Raw genomic sequence first — 12,752 nt, forward strand, 5'->3', positions numbered from 1 at the left:
AGGGCAAGTGTGATGGCCCCAAATATGAAGGGCATGATGTAGTTCACTGTGGCTGAGCAGAAGGAGAGGATAAAGGAAATGGAAATGTAGGCCACCAGCCCAGCCACAGCACTTTGACTGTCAGAGGGGTGGGCCATGGCAGCAGGTAGGAGGTGACTGGCATTCTCTGAGGTCAGAGTTAAGTTCTGCAAAGGGGGATACGCAGCTGAAATGATGCRTGTAGCCCCATAGCTACTCCATAGAGCAGAAAAGGTCAGAAAGGCTGTGCCTCCAAGGTGATCATACTTCCGGAAGGCAAGGAATCCTGCCAGGAGCTGGACGAAACCTCCAATCAGGACGAGGTGGACACCTGCGAGACACAGGAATACAATGCCGTGAGGGAAGCAAGCCACAGAGAGGCCTGAGTTGCAGGAAGTAGTGCTGTGTTTCCAAACACTGGGGGACATCCCACTGCAGGTCCTACAGCCTTCTTGTGACTGGCTCTATGCCCTCTGTCTTTCCCTCTCTTCCTACCTTTATGACAAATTTCTATGCTGAGCCTTGGTGCAGGGCAAATGAGCCCCTTGGTATGCTCAATATAGCAAGTGGATCTGCTAGAGCTCCAATTTGGTTTAGATCTATGAAGGTAAGTGGAAGGGGAAAAGCGCGTGAAGGGTTTGGACCAGATTCGTGGCAGAGTTGCTAGGGAAGGAGGAACAGTTGTCCTAGGGACATGTAGCTTCTATACATTGGAAAATGCTCACATTTCTTCACCCGTCCCACCACTTCTGTGTATTGGCCCACAGGGATGACTCTGTAAAGACTTTATCATCACTGGTGCTCTCAGGGGAAAGAGTTCACCTASAGCCTCCAAACAACAGCCAAGATGCCTTCCATAGAAGGTGGTGCCTCACCCTCACCCACCTGCGAGGATGTTCTCTGCTCCCGTGGGCCTGACACCAGTGTGAGCTGTGGCAAAGTTCTGCAGGCAGAGGAGGAAGGCACTGACGACGTTAGCGAGGAGTCCCAGCACCGATGGCTCGCTGTAAAACACGGCTGCAAAGCCTGCCGTGCTCACCATGGCCCTCTCCCTTCCAGACAAAATAACAGYGTCAGTGGTCACCCCCAACAACCTCACTGTCTCTCCCCTTGTGTCTCTGTCTAGACCAGTGCTGCTTTGGCACAGGCACTTAGCCAGCATTCAAAGCCTTGCCCCTGCTCCAAGGGGGAGAAATTGGTGACAGACTCAGGTATTTCCATAGTGCCTCCCTGCTCATAGCTCTAAACAAAGGCCCAATTCAAAGCAGGACTTTAGGTGCCTACTTTCCAGAGGCTTTTCCAGAAAAAACACACACAACCTATTTAGGCTACATGGATTTCTGGCAAAAACATGTTTAGGTGCCCCAAAGAGCTACAGGTGGTGGTGATGGTTCCTGCCTCCTCTTCTCCAGGCTGCTGTAGATGGAGAGGAATGAATAGTCTAACACAAATGAGCAAACATTCAGATGAAACCCACAAGGTATTTTGAGCCATTCCAGGACGTTTCTTATCCACTATTACAGACAAACAGACAGGCATTGCACTCACATACACAGTCTCCCTTCCAGATGGAATTTTCCAGCTCCATCCCTTTCTTGAAACCCTAGTGACTAAATAATCTATTTTCAAACCCTTCATATTTCTACCATTAACTAGTCTATTTGCAAGTGGCCCCCACATTTCCATTCCTCTGCACTCCTGGGTACCATGAGCTGGAGTTTGCTCTCTGGAGGTTTTTGTTAGGAAACAAAGACAAAAATAAAATGGCAATGTTCTTGTTATTTTGTTATTTTTAYAACATTTTATGACCTAAAGGAGCTGGAAAAGGAGAAAGTGATGTATTCTGTTCTTAGCCATTCCAAAAAGCCTCTCAGAAAGAGAGGAAAGAATGCAGAGCTACTATTGATAGGGGAAGTGAAGGAGAGCAAAGAAACAGTGTCTGCTTCTACCAGACAAGGAGTAGCTTTATAAGTGCTGATTAGCTGATATCCAACTTAAACCCCAGTGCCTACTTTTAAACACACAGTATTCCTGGGCAGACATATACTGTTTTGCAGACATTGATGGCCTCTGGATTCCTCTGTTTCATTGTTTTCTCATACCTCTTTTCTCTCAAACCTGTTTATTCTAAAGGATAAAATTTTCACAGAAATCAAGAATGAAGAATAAATGGGCAATATTGACTCCTAACAGCTCTGAACTGATTCAACAACTTAAATTTTCATRACATTTGGAACAAGTAACAGTTTTAAACCGAACCTGTCCTGTATCTGGGGATCAGTTAATTCATTCAGTTGTTTAATTGTGCTAAAGTTTAGATTTTTATGTTCAGAAAGAGCTTCACCAAATCACAGTTCTGCAGGAAGAACTGTCTCTATATGAAGTACTGACCTGGATTAAGCCCTAAAAAATGATGCATTGCATCCTTAGAAATAGCTGAGCAGCTACCTGTGGAGTCTATGATGTTGACAATTTTTATGGCATCCAGATATAAATAAGCAGCTTAGTTTAAATGGTTATACTTGGAGTAGGGCCACAATATTAAGTTCCTCCAGATGTTTTGCTCTGAAATAGCTCCGACAGTGACTTTCTAGGCATGCTGCAACAAGCACCTGTTTTGAGTCTTTCTCTGGAGAAGGATGAGACGGATTTTCTGGTGGAAGATGAGCTGGCCAGGGGACTGCTTGCAGAAGCGATTTTCAATTTGCCAAGGCTCACTTGGTTTGCAGTTCCTGCATAATTAGCCATGCTAGCAGTTTTAGACCCTATGACAGACAGCTTAGTTTTGTGAAGGACATAATGACATTAACAGGACTGTTTCTCTCTGCTTGCAGTGAAGGCTTGGAGAGTCTTTTGTAGGGCATCTGAGAAGGGGGGAAAAGGCACCAGAATGTGCCATATTGGGCTATGGAGGAGTAAAGGGAAAGGAAGTGAGAGGATTTAGACCAAGATACGGGAAAGGAGGAAGAAGAAGGAGCTTCCCTTGCGAGGGAGTGGGTTTTGGGTCATACAAAATGGAATAGTCTCTCCATGGCTGCAGACTGCGCTCTGCTGCACACATACCTGCAGCACCCACCTCTCACAATGTGAACAGAGTCTTGCGCTCCCTCTCCTATGGCCATTTCAGGAAGGTGGAGTCCCTTGCCTCCCCCCTCTATTTCATGCAATATAAGTACACTTCAAATAATGAATCCCCTGCTGTCATTCTCTCAGGGATAACAGCACCAGTGATGCCCTGGGCTGCTCCAGCATGCAGTGAAACAAGGGTCTGCATGGAAGCATTTAGAGGCATTTTCTGTTCGAAGTATGCCTAGGTCTTGTTTGTCCCTAGGATAAAATCACTCATCACTGCTGTCACTATCCATTTAGGACAGCTGCTGCTTCTGGCACTTTGTAAGGACCTGTTTCTCTTCATGCACTGTAGAAGACTGGTAACACCTCTGCTCCCTATTCAATTCAACACAGCAAAGAAGGAGCTCCTGCCAAGTCTCTCCTTTGCACTAAAGTCTGCGAGCTGTGTGTCCTCAACTGGGACTGATGCAAAGTAGGTTTTTAGGTAGAGATTATGCAGGCAACACTGAACAGTGCAGAGGCAGAGGAGCAAATGAGGACTTCCTTTCCACTGTGTGGGGGCTATCAGCGCTCTGTACACACAGGTTACCAACCAGCGCAGCTACTGTCCAGGAAACCGCAAGGAAGGAGGCCTTCCCAAGGTGGAGAGGCACCCGGTGCCCTGAGGCACAGCCACAAGAGAGGGCTTGTCCTACCAAAGAGTTGGGGCAGCCCAGGGTGATCCTTCCCACACATGAACCATTCAGACAGTGAGGACAGAACAAAAGCCATTCCCTTGCACGCGTAGCCTCCTCCGTCTTCCTTCCCTTTCCCACTTGCCCCTGACAGCTTGGGGCTTGCAGAAATGGCTTCTGAGCATACCGATCCTCCCTCTGCTCTGGCTCTTCTCCACTTAGCATGGCCTTTGAGTCAGACCTAGTGTGGCAGCCTGTCTGGAGCATTGAAACCCCTTTTACTTTACTTGCCACCTTGCTCACAATAACTTCCCTTCACCCCTTCCAGAGAAGTCCCCCTCCCACATACATCTCACTGTTATATCTAGGCAGCTCCAGTGAACTCAGTGAAAACTATGATACAACACTGCAGACATCACCATGTGCAACTACTCAACACTAGCATCTGCTGCCTGTGGTTCTTCACCTTGTTTAATAGTGTCAATGAAGAAAATGGGAATATGCTGGTGTACKGGCGTTGTCTCCATGGGAGGCTGGAGCAAGGCTTAGAATGCCATTGGATATATATATAAATACCAAAAAAACTAATTTTCAGACATGTATTCCCCAGTGGCGTTTTGCTATTAGTTTTCCATCCCATCTTAATGATAACAAATGTTTACATAGCTCTCAGAAAATAATGTGTCTCCCAAGATAAACATGTAAAAGAATAAAATGCAATCCCTTTTGGATAAGCACACTGCAAGATTAACAGTACCCAACAACTCTACGCAGCAGGAATACATATCACAACCCTGAATCTCATCTGGTGAAAATCAGCACGAAGTTGCCTAAGATGCATTGCTACATTCACAGTGATCAAGGGTCTGGCTAACATTTAGTAGAAAATTCAAGCTGTTTTTATACAGCTGTATGCAAAATATATCACTTTAAACTGTTATTTTGTACACAATAATATGCATAATATTAAATGACCCCCAAACATTTCCCCAAAGTCCAGGCATTCACCTAGGGATGAATGAAGGCTCCCAGTGTCTCCTGGAACCTACATCATAGATTTCACTTCTATATTAACATTTCAATGAACCTGCAACACATGAAAGGCAACATTGCAGAGCTGACTATTTAGAAGAAGGAGACTTATGAAAAGATTCAGTCAAATGACAGAATACTGAATGTATTTAAAATAAGCATCAAAGAAAAACACCAATACCACACTCCTGTCTCTGCAGCTTGGATTACCTGTTTTGGTGACACTTCAGCTCAATGGGAGGATGATCTTGTCCCTCTCATTTCCTGGTAGGTACCATTTTTATAGTCCTCCTCTGTAGGAGGAGCCTAGGGCCAGTTGCTTCACACATTGGCACCTGTGGCATTTTGGAAACAAGAAGTTCCTTGAACTTTGTCAGTTATTGTCCTAAATCTTTTTTATTTCCTGAAACCAAAGGGGTTTCCCTTCTGTTCAGCACAGAAAAACCACCCCCCCTCATCTATTCCCCCCACCCTCTCAGTCTCCAGAGGCTGATGTCATCACACTTGAAATTCAGTTGCAAAAAAAAAAAAAGAAGCAGCAAATTGCCTTTCAGAAGCATATATAAACCCTGACACCAAAGCACCTTTCAGACAGACACCTCTCCCATCACTCGAATAGAGCAGTTCAGAGCTGGAGACTAAGCAGTGTTAACAGCCATCAGAATGGTCTACTTAACTTTGCAGGTAAATACTCCTTCATGTACAAAATCTGTCCATCTCTGATCTCTTCCTTTTTGCTCTAAAGAGATAATTTCACTATTGGAGCAGTTCCTCAAGTATTCAAAATTGTCATGACATTAAATGGGAATCTGCCCCAATATTAACAAAATCAGATGGTTTTCACAGACACTTTTCATGGTTACTAACCTGTTCCTTCTGTGCTTACTCCTTTCATGTATCCCAAACGTGTTTTGTACAGTGCCATATGGAGGTTTCGTTGTTGTTGGGAAATACTGCATGTTTCTTACTCCTCATGTCCATTCTGAGCTGGTTCCTCCTCACAGCTGTAAGAGGACTGCATGGTAGATCTTAAAAGACTGTGCTGCCCCTTCTACTGTATTGCCTTCTCTTCTGGCTATTCTTGGCACCCCTGCTGGACTCGGCTTTGGAAAACAATTTTTCTCCTTAAGAGTGTAGGCTCTGAAATTTAGTTTTATCCACTTATTTGGTCTATGAGCATCTTACTATGCCATGTTAGAGGCACAGATGGTAAAACGGCTCTGAGAAAGTTCAGGCAGCTTAGATGACAAATGATCTTTCTCTGTCTTTACTCTAGAAATCCCAGAAGATCTTGGCAAGCTCCCGACAAGTACATAAAACTGCTGCTCATGGTTTGTATCTCTCGGCATAACAGCATTCTCTCTTCTTTTTTAGAGAACATCTCAAAATAATTGTGTCATTACTTATAAAAAACAGGAGCTGGGTTAAGCATACTGAGAAAAACTTCTCAAATTCTTGGAAGAGAAAGCATCCTGGAGAGTCTTCTTATGTTAATTATTGTCCTTGGTTGCCAAAGAACTAGGAAAAAAGTAACATGGGGTAAAAATGTTGCTTAGTAGCCCTGTGCTAAAATAGGATATTTACCTGAGTTTAAACCATATTTTCCAAATTCTTACATTTTGACCATAATCTTAAAATATTTTAATTGTAGCTGTTACTGGATTGCTCAGACATGATTCTTAACTCCTCTATTTGTCTTTGCTTCTTTATTACATTTCATCTTGTTATTAACATTTCTTAGAGTAATTCATCAATGACTCTTCTTGTAATATCTCACAGCCAATGTACTGTCTTCTGCAGTATCGCACATCCGAAGTTTCTCTACGAAATCAAATTAAGCATAATTTTGCTGTGTAGCCATTTGATCTTTTATGAATTTGTATATTAACTTATTTTGTATGTATTATTAACAAAACTAATGCAATTCAGAGAACTTAATGAACAACTAAGAGCAACAGAAATAATAATAATCCATGCAAGTCTATTAGCTCTTGGACAAGCTTATTACACAAGGTCATTTTTATTTAGTAAGTTAGTTCTATTGCACAGCTGTCATACCAGGATGAAAACACTGGTGTCAAGAAGTATCTTTAACAGAAGGGTTAAAAATGTCACTGTTTACTGAAGTGACAAAGAGCATTTCATGATGGGAAGGAAGCAGTCAGAATCTTACGGGTGCAGTGTGATTCAGACTGATTTTCTTTCCATTCCTCCAATCTAGTTTGACTTCACTGTTTCCCTCTTGCTGAGGGCGTTGGTGCTTTTGTTTCTGGTATACAGAAGATAGTCTCAGAGTACACAGAGAGAACACAGATTTTGTCGGCAGAAGGTTTCCAAACTGCTGAGTGTTACGGATTCCTACAGCAATATATTTCATACTGCTGCTGCAAGGTGTGAATTTTATTTCAGTGAGTCACAGCAATGATGAGATTCTCAGCTGTGTTTACAAGTGGTTTTTAGACTCCTAGACTTTAGGTGAGTCCAAACAGTTCCAAGCAAACTGTGAGTCAGTAGCCATGACATTTGAAAATAAATACTTCCTAATGAAATTAGGGATGGTCATTTTTTAATTGGAACATTTTCTGATGAAAAAATAGTCTCATGTGTACCTGCTGATGTTGATGAGGTTTCCTGTAAGATGTTGAAACAAAATATATTTACTTTCTTCCTTGATTCATCTTAACTTTTTTTGTGGGATTAGTTTCATTTGGACATACATGCTGGGTCTTATTTGTGTGTGTGCATGTGAGAGTGTGTGCATGTGTGTATGTATATATAGAAAGATTTGCAATCATGCACATATGAACTACACTGAATTTTATAGTTTCCGTAGTCTTACTATGTGCCTTTTCAAAATGTCATTTGTAATTCATCAAAACAAAGCAATTAGTCATTGAAGAAAAACAGTTCAGTGTTCCCAAACTAGATGTTTTCCACAGAATTATAATACCTCCAAAAATTTGGAAGTGGTAACTCCCAGACACAAAAATGCTAATACTTTCTGCTATCTGTCCAGCTCTACCTGACATGACATGAATACAGAAACTGACTTTGCTTTGGGAAGGTGGATATGTTGCTTCTTGTCTAAGAGCAAAGGTGGTTTCAGAGGCAGGAAATCACCTTCCTTCAAAMACCGAGTATAGGAGATCTACTTTAAGCTGTTTCTGAAGCACAGGTTAGATCCTCTGATATGCTGAACTGACTATGAAAGAACCCATGAAGGCCTTTTTTTCAAGCACTAACATACTTTTGGGTGTATAGGGCTTAAAAGTTTTGCTGGCTGAGTCTATACACCTGAGCACCTTCTAGGACCAAACTTATAGATAAATCCAGGTGTTGGGTCTAGTCCTGCTTGCCTAAAATAGTGGAAGCTTCACCTGACCCAGCTGGGATTAAGTCTAGTTTTGTTTTTGTATAATTCACTCACCACAGCACACCACAGGCAATGTAGTAGGGCACCTGTTCTGACTTTTCTCCAGATATAGGGACATAATTTGTGTTGACCCCCCCAAAATGTGGTTGTTTGAGACCCAAGGTGGGGGTATGTGGCTGAGCCCTGAAACTGCTTCGCCTGCAACCTTGTGAAACCTCCTGAGGAGGTAAATTTAGGGTACTGCGTGATTTCTTTCTTCCTCACTACAGTTTTTCAAGATTGTCCCTAGCTGAAGACCATAGCACAGTGCAGTCCTTACAGAACATAAAGGCATTAAGAGCTAAGGCATGCTGTTATCCCTGTGGCCTGAGAAACTTGTGGAGAGAGACAGGAGTCACACCAGCCTGCTCATCTAGGGGTTTTATGTGCTGGCTTAGAGGGAGAAATGGCACCTCAGTTGGACAAGATGGTAATCCCCCACTCCAGGAACATATCTCCACTGACTATAGAAGGAGCCTGAAGCAATGATAGTTCTCTCCTAGATTCAGTCAAGTGCATGAAGAGATGTGACTCTGGGCCTAAATGGCATGTCCAAGGAGATGCTCACAGCCTGGAGAGCACAGGGAAGCTGTACCACATCTCCCAAATCCTTAGGGCTGTACCCAACCTTCTGACCCAAGGGAGGTGCTGGCTGAGTCCTGTGCTCTCCAGCTCTCTTTACCCTTGAGTAAATTCACTGGGACCAAAGGATGAAGACTTGTGAGCTGTTAGCACATGGCCCACATAAGTCTTACCCCTTCCCTCTCCCTTGGTGCTGCAGTGGAGGCCAGGAGTGCTCCGGAGGAGACCGTGACCAGCAGCTTTGCCTCCTTCATCCACGCAGTTCAACCTGTGCACTTGTCCAAGGCAGTCTGTCACAGAAGCAAGAGGATGATCCTCGACAGCATTGGGGTTGGCCTTGTGGGCAGCACGACACACGTGTTCAATATTGCTCTGAAGTACTGCCGGGTAGGTGCAACCCCTATATTACCATGCATTTATGTGGTCCCCATTCTGACACCATCACCAYAAGCAAAGCCTTACTTTGTGGGTGAAGCAGGACTTTTGCCTTGCAGAAGGGGGCTTTCTGGCGTCACACAATCGCTACTTCTCTCAAGGTCCTCACCTGGATTTCCCTCTCTTTCACAGGAACTGTATTCTTCGGCTGCCGTGAGCTCTGTCTATGGCAAGCCAGGCATAAAGCTCTCCCCAACACTGGCTGCATTCACCAATGGAGTTGCGGTAAGGCAGACTCTTCCAGAAGGAGCTCTGTGGTCCTTTCAAGACACCAGTTAATGTTACTGGAAGCAGTCAGGGGCCTGGGAGGATAATGGGGCCAAAAAGCCATGGGCTGCTCTGCAGTGTTGCATATAGTGCTTTTAGAGCAGTAACATGGGTGACACTGAATGGCTGGGAGGATGTTGTTACTGACCTTGCACTAGCATGTCCATATCTCCATTTCGCTGGTAGACTCACTCCATGGACTTTGATGATACCTGGCACCCTGCTACTCACCCTTCAGGAGCTGTTCTGCCAGCTCTTCTGGCAGCTTCCCAGATGCTACCTCCAAGCACCAAACCCAATGGCCTGGATTTCCTGCTGGCCTTTAATGTGGGTCTGGAAGTGCAAGGAAGGCTCATGCATTTCTCCAGTGAGGCTCACAACATTCCCAAAAGGTAAATCTTCCTTTCTTCACCTAGTGGGCCTGAGTAAGCAGGGCTAGAGCATGATGCAGCAATTTTCTTAAGAAAAACAAGCATAAGAATGCAATATGCCTCCTCTTGGTAACTCACATAGCTCTGCAGGCTCATGGCCACTGTACCAAGCCCTTTAGGCAACTGTGCAGGTCTCAGACTATACAAAATTAGAAGCCAATCATATTTCACTGGAGGTTCATCAGGGCTAGAAAGAGCGAGGATAGGAGAGGGTTGGTAAATCTGTTAACAAGCCTCCTCAAGATTTTAAAATGACAGTCTAAGCCCAGTTGACCTCAGAATCAGAAGAAAGCCCTTCTGAAAGCCAAAGGCCAGTTCCACCATCAGCTGATGAGGCACTGCTTGTCTCATTTTCATCTTGGTGACCTCCTTCTCTTGCCTCAAAAATAACCATCAAGAGGACTAACACTGGAGACTGCAGTGTATTGATCTAAGCTAACCAGAGCGAGGGCACAGGTCAGACAGTGGCCAAAGGCTTGCAGACAGATTAGCTGTGGGCATCTCCTGGCACAATTCCTGCCTGTGACAACTGCCACTCACCAGGCAGTGCTCTGGCATGATCTAAGGGATAGCATGGACCAGGGACTGTTATCCTTAGGCAGGTGGGATGAGGCCATCTTTTTTGTCTGGGAGGGGGAAAGTTTAGCTGTATGGACGCAAACTGTGTCATGCCACCCACTCTCAGGAAAAATTAAAAATTTCTTTCTGGAGATGCTGATCTCACTCTGTTGATTCAGAAGTTTCAAGCAGATGCTTAGTTTTTAGGTGGTTAAATTCTGAGACAGGTGAATCCTATCTGCAATGGACCCATGATGGATTTTCACTAGCTCATGAAAGTTTCTTGTAACTCATGGGAGTTTCACTGCCACTAGCACATGGCATTTCCTTTCCAGTCCAATGGGCAAGTTTGTTAGGTGAGGTGCTTTGGTACTCCCTGTGCTATGTTCTGCCAAGCAGGTAGGGGTGCTTATACCGGCAATTTCCTCTTTAGGTTCCATCCTCCTTCTGTGGTTGGTACCATGGGCAGTGCAGCTGCCACAGCAAAACTGCTCTCTCTCAGCATAGCCCAGTGCACACATGCCTTGGGCATCGCTGCTTCGCTTGCGGGGGCACCAATGGCAAATGCTGCCACCCAAGCCAAGCCACTGCATATGGGAAATGCTGCTCGCCTGGGCTTTGAAGCAGCACTGCTGGCTGCCCGAGGGATGGAAGCTAACCCTTTCATTCTGGATGATATCCCTGGTTGCTCTGGATTTAGTGCGTTCTACAGTGTTTATCAACCCAAACCACTTTCTGTACCAAGTGACCATCATGAATTCCTCTTGGAGAAGCAGGACGTTGCTTTCAAGCGATTCCCAGCCCACCTGGGGATGCACTGGGTGGTTGATGCTGCCTTGTCTGTCCGGAACCTGTTCATCAATTATGCAGGGTCTTTCTCTCCCTCTTTGATCCGCACCATTGTGCTGAAGATCCCAGTATCAAAGTACATTAATAGGCCTTTTCCAAGCTCTGAACACCAGGCCAGACACTCCTTTCAGTTCAATGCCTGTACTGCCTTGCTGGATGGTGAAGTGGGCCTTAGCTCCTTCTCAGAAAACAGCATCCACCGGCAGGAATTGAGGGAGCTGCTGGACAAAGTGGTGGTGGAGCATCCTGAAGATAATGTGGCCAACTTTGACAAGATGTATGGAGAGGTAGCACTGCTCCTGCACAGYGGGGATGTCCTGACAGGCAAATGTGACACTTTCTATGGGCACTGGAGGAAGCCTCTGAGCAGAGAATCACTCCTGAAGAAATTTCGATCCAATGCCTCTCATGTGCTTTCAGAAGAAAAAATAGAAACCATCATCACTACAGTGGACAACCTAGAGAATCTGTCGGATAGTTCCCAGCTGGCCTGCACCYTGTGAGGGCAGGGAAAGTGGGGTTTGGGTAAGGGACATACCCAGGTGAAAGTCTGTTTCCTTTCTTCATTGGTGCTTTACTATTCATTTCCAATACAGAAAAGTTTCTGCCCCTTGAAGTCTAAGTAGATGCTTTAATACCTAAGGAGCCCATGAGGCAGGAGGTGTGTCTGTGTGAGTGCTTAGTGCACAGATTAAGTTTCAGCTCACAGTTGTGTTGTCTGAGCAGCTGAAAGGCCATCACAAATACCAAAAAATCCCATGGAAATCGATGAGAATTCTGGGGTATCATGTGGAAGCTAGTCCCTCACGAGAGAGAGTCTAGATATTTTTAAAGTTGCATTCAAATGTATTTCTGTAGAGAATGCCTAAACTCAAAGTCTGGAAAGAAGAGAAAGTTCAACCACAAAGTTATGTGCTTTTCTTAATGCTGTTCTGGGCACTGTCTAGATCATGTTTAGCTGTGCTGACCAGATGAAAAAAAATCTGTGAGTTACTGTAAACAACCCTGTCTGCAAAACTCTCAGGCATGGAGGGATTTTTCTTTTCCTTTTTTTTTTCTTTCATGTAAAATCTTCCCATTTTTCCCAGCATTTGGGAAGTGTTTGTCACCTCTCTGTGTACAACAGATGGTTCAAGGACCCTTGAAACCCATATGTCTTTTCTGAATGAAAGGCTGTTGTAGGTGAGGGATCCAATATTAGTTATACACCGACATCATACACCATCTGCAGGATCATCCCTGCCAATCCTAGGGCTGTGACATATCATCTCTCCTGGCTTTGGGCAGGTAGCCCAGGCACCTATTAAGAGCAGGCTGGCCAGAGGTAGCCTCTGTTGTCAAYGCAGAGATGGGCCCTCTGGGTGGTGATTTGGGAACATACATGCTGTGACTCCCATTGGGACATTCCCCTCACAGGAGGGA

The 12,752-nt window shown here is 44.7% G+C and overlaps 1 protein-coding gene across 1 annotated transcript; it reads left to right on the forward strand.

The window, feature by feature from the left end:
* The first annotated feature begins 5,459 nt into the window (after positions 1-5,459).
* On the forward strand, positions 5,460-11,833 carry LOC112975807 (cis-aconitate decarboxylase-like). The gene is made up of 6 exons (XM_026086343.1): positions 5,460-5,480; positions 6,073-6,127; positions 8,990-9,177; positions 9,358-9,450; positions 9,679-9,884; positions 10,915-11,833. The coding sequence occupies exons 1-6, from the start codon at positions 5,460-5,462 to the stop codon at positions 11,831-11,833; spliced, it is 1,482 nt and encodes a 493-aa protein (XP_025942128.1).
* Positions 11,834-12,752: the final 919 nt, after the last annotated feature.

Source organism: Apteryx rowi, unplaced genomic scaffold (genome assembly GCF_003343035.1).
Source record: "Apteryx rowi isolate R43461 unplaced genomic scaffold, aptRow1 scaffold_69, whole genome shotgun sequence".
Classification (NCBI taxonomy): Eukaryota; Metazoa; Chordata; class Aves; order Apterygiformes; family Apterygidae; genus Apteryx; species Apteryx rowi.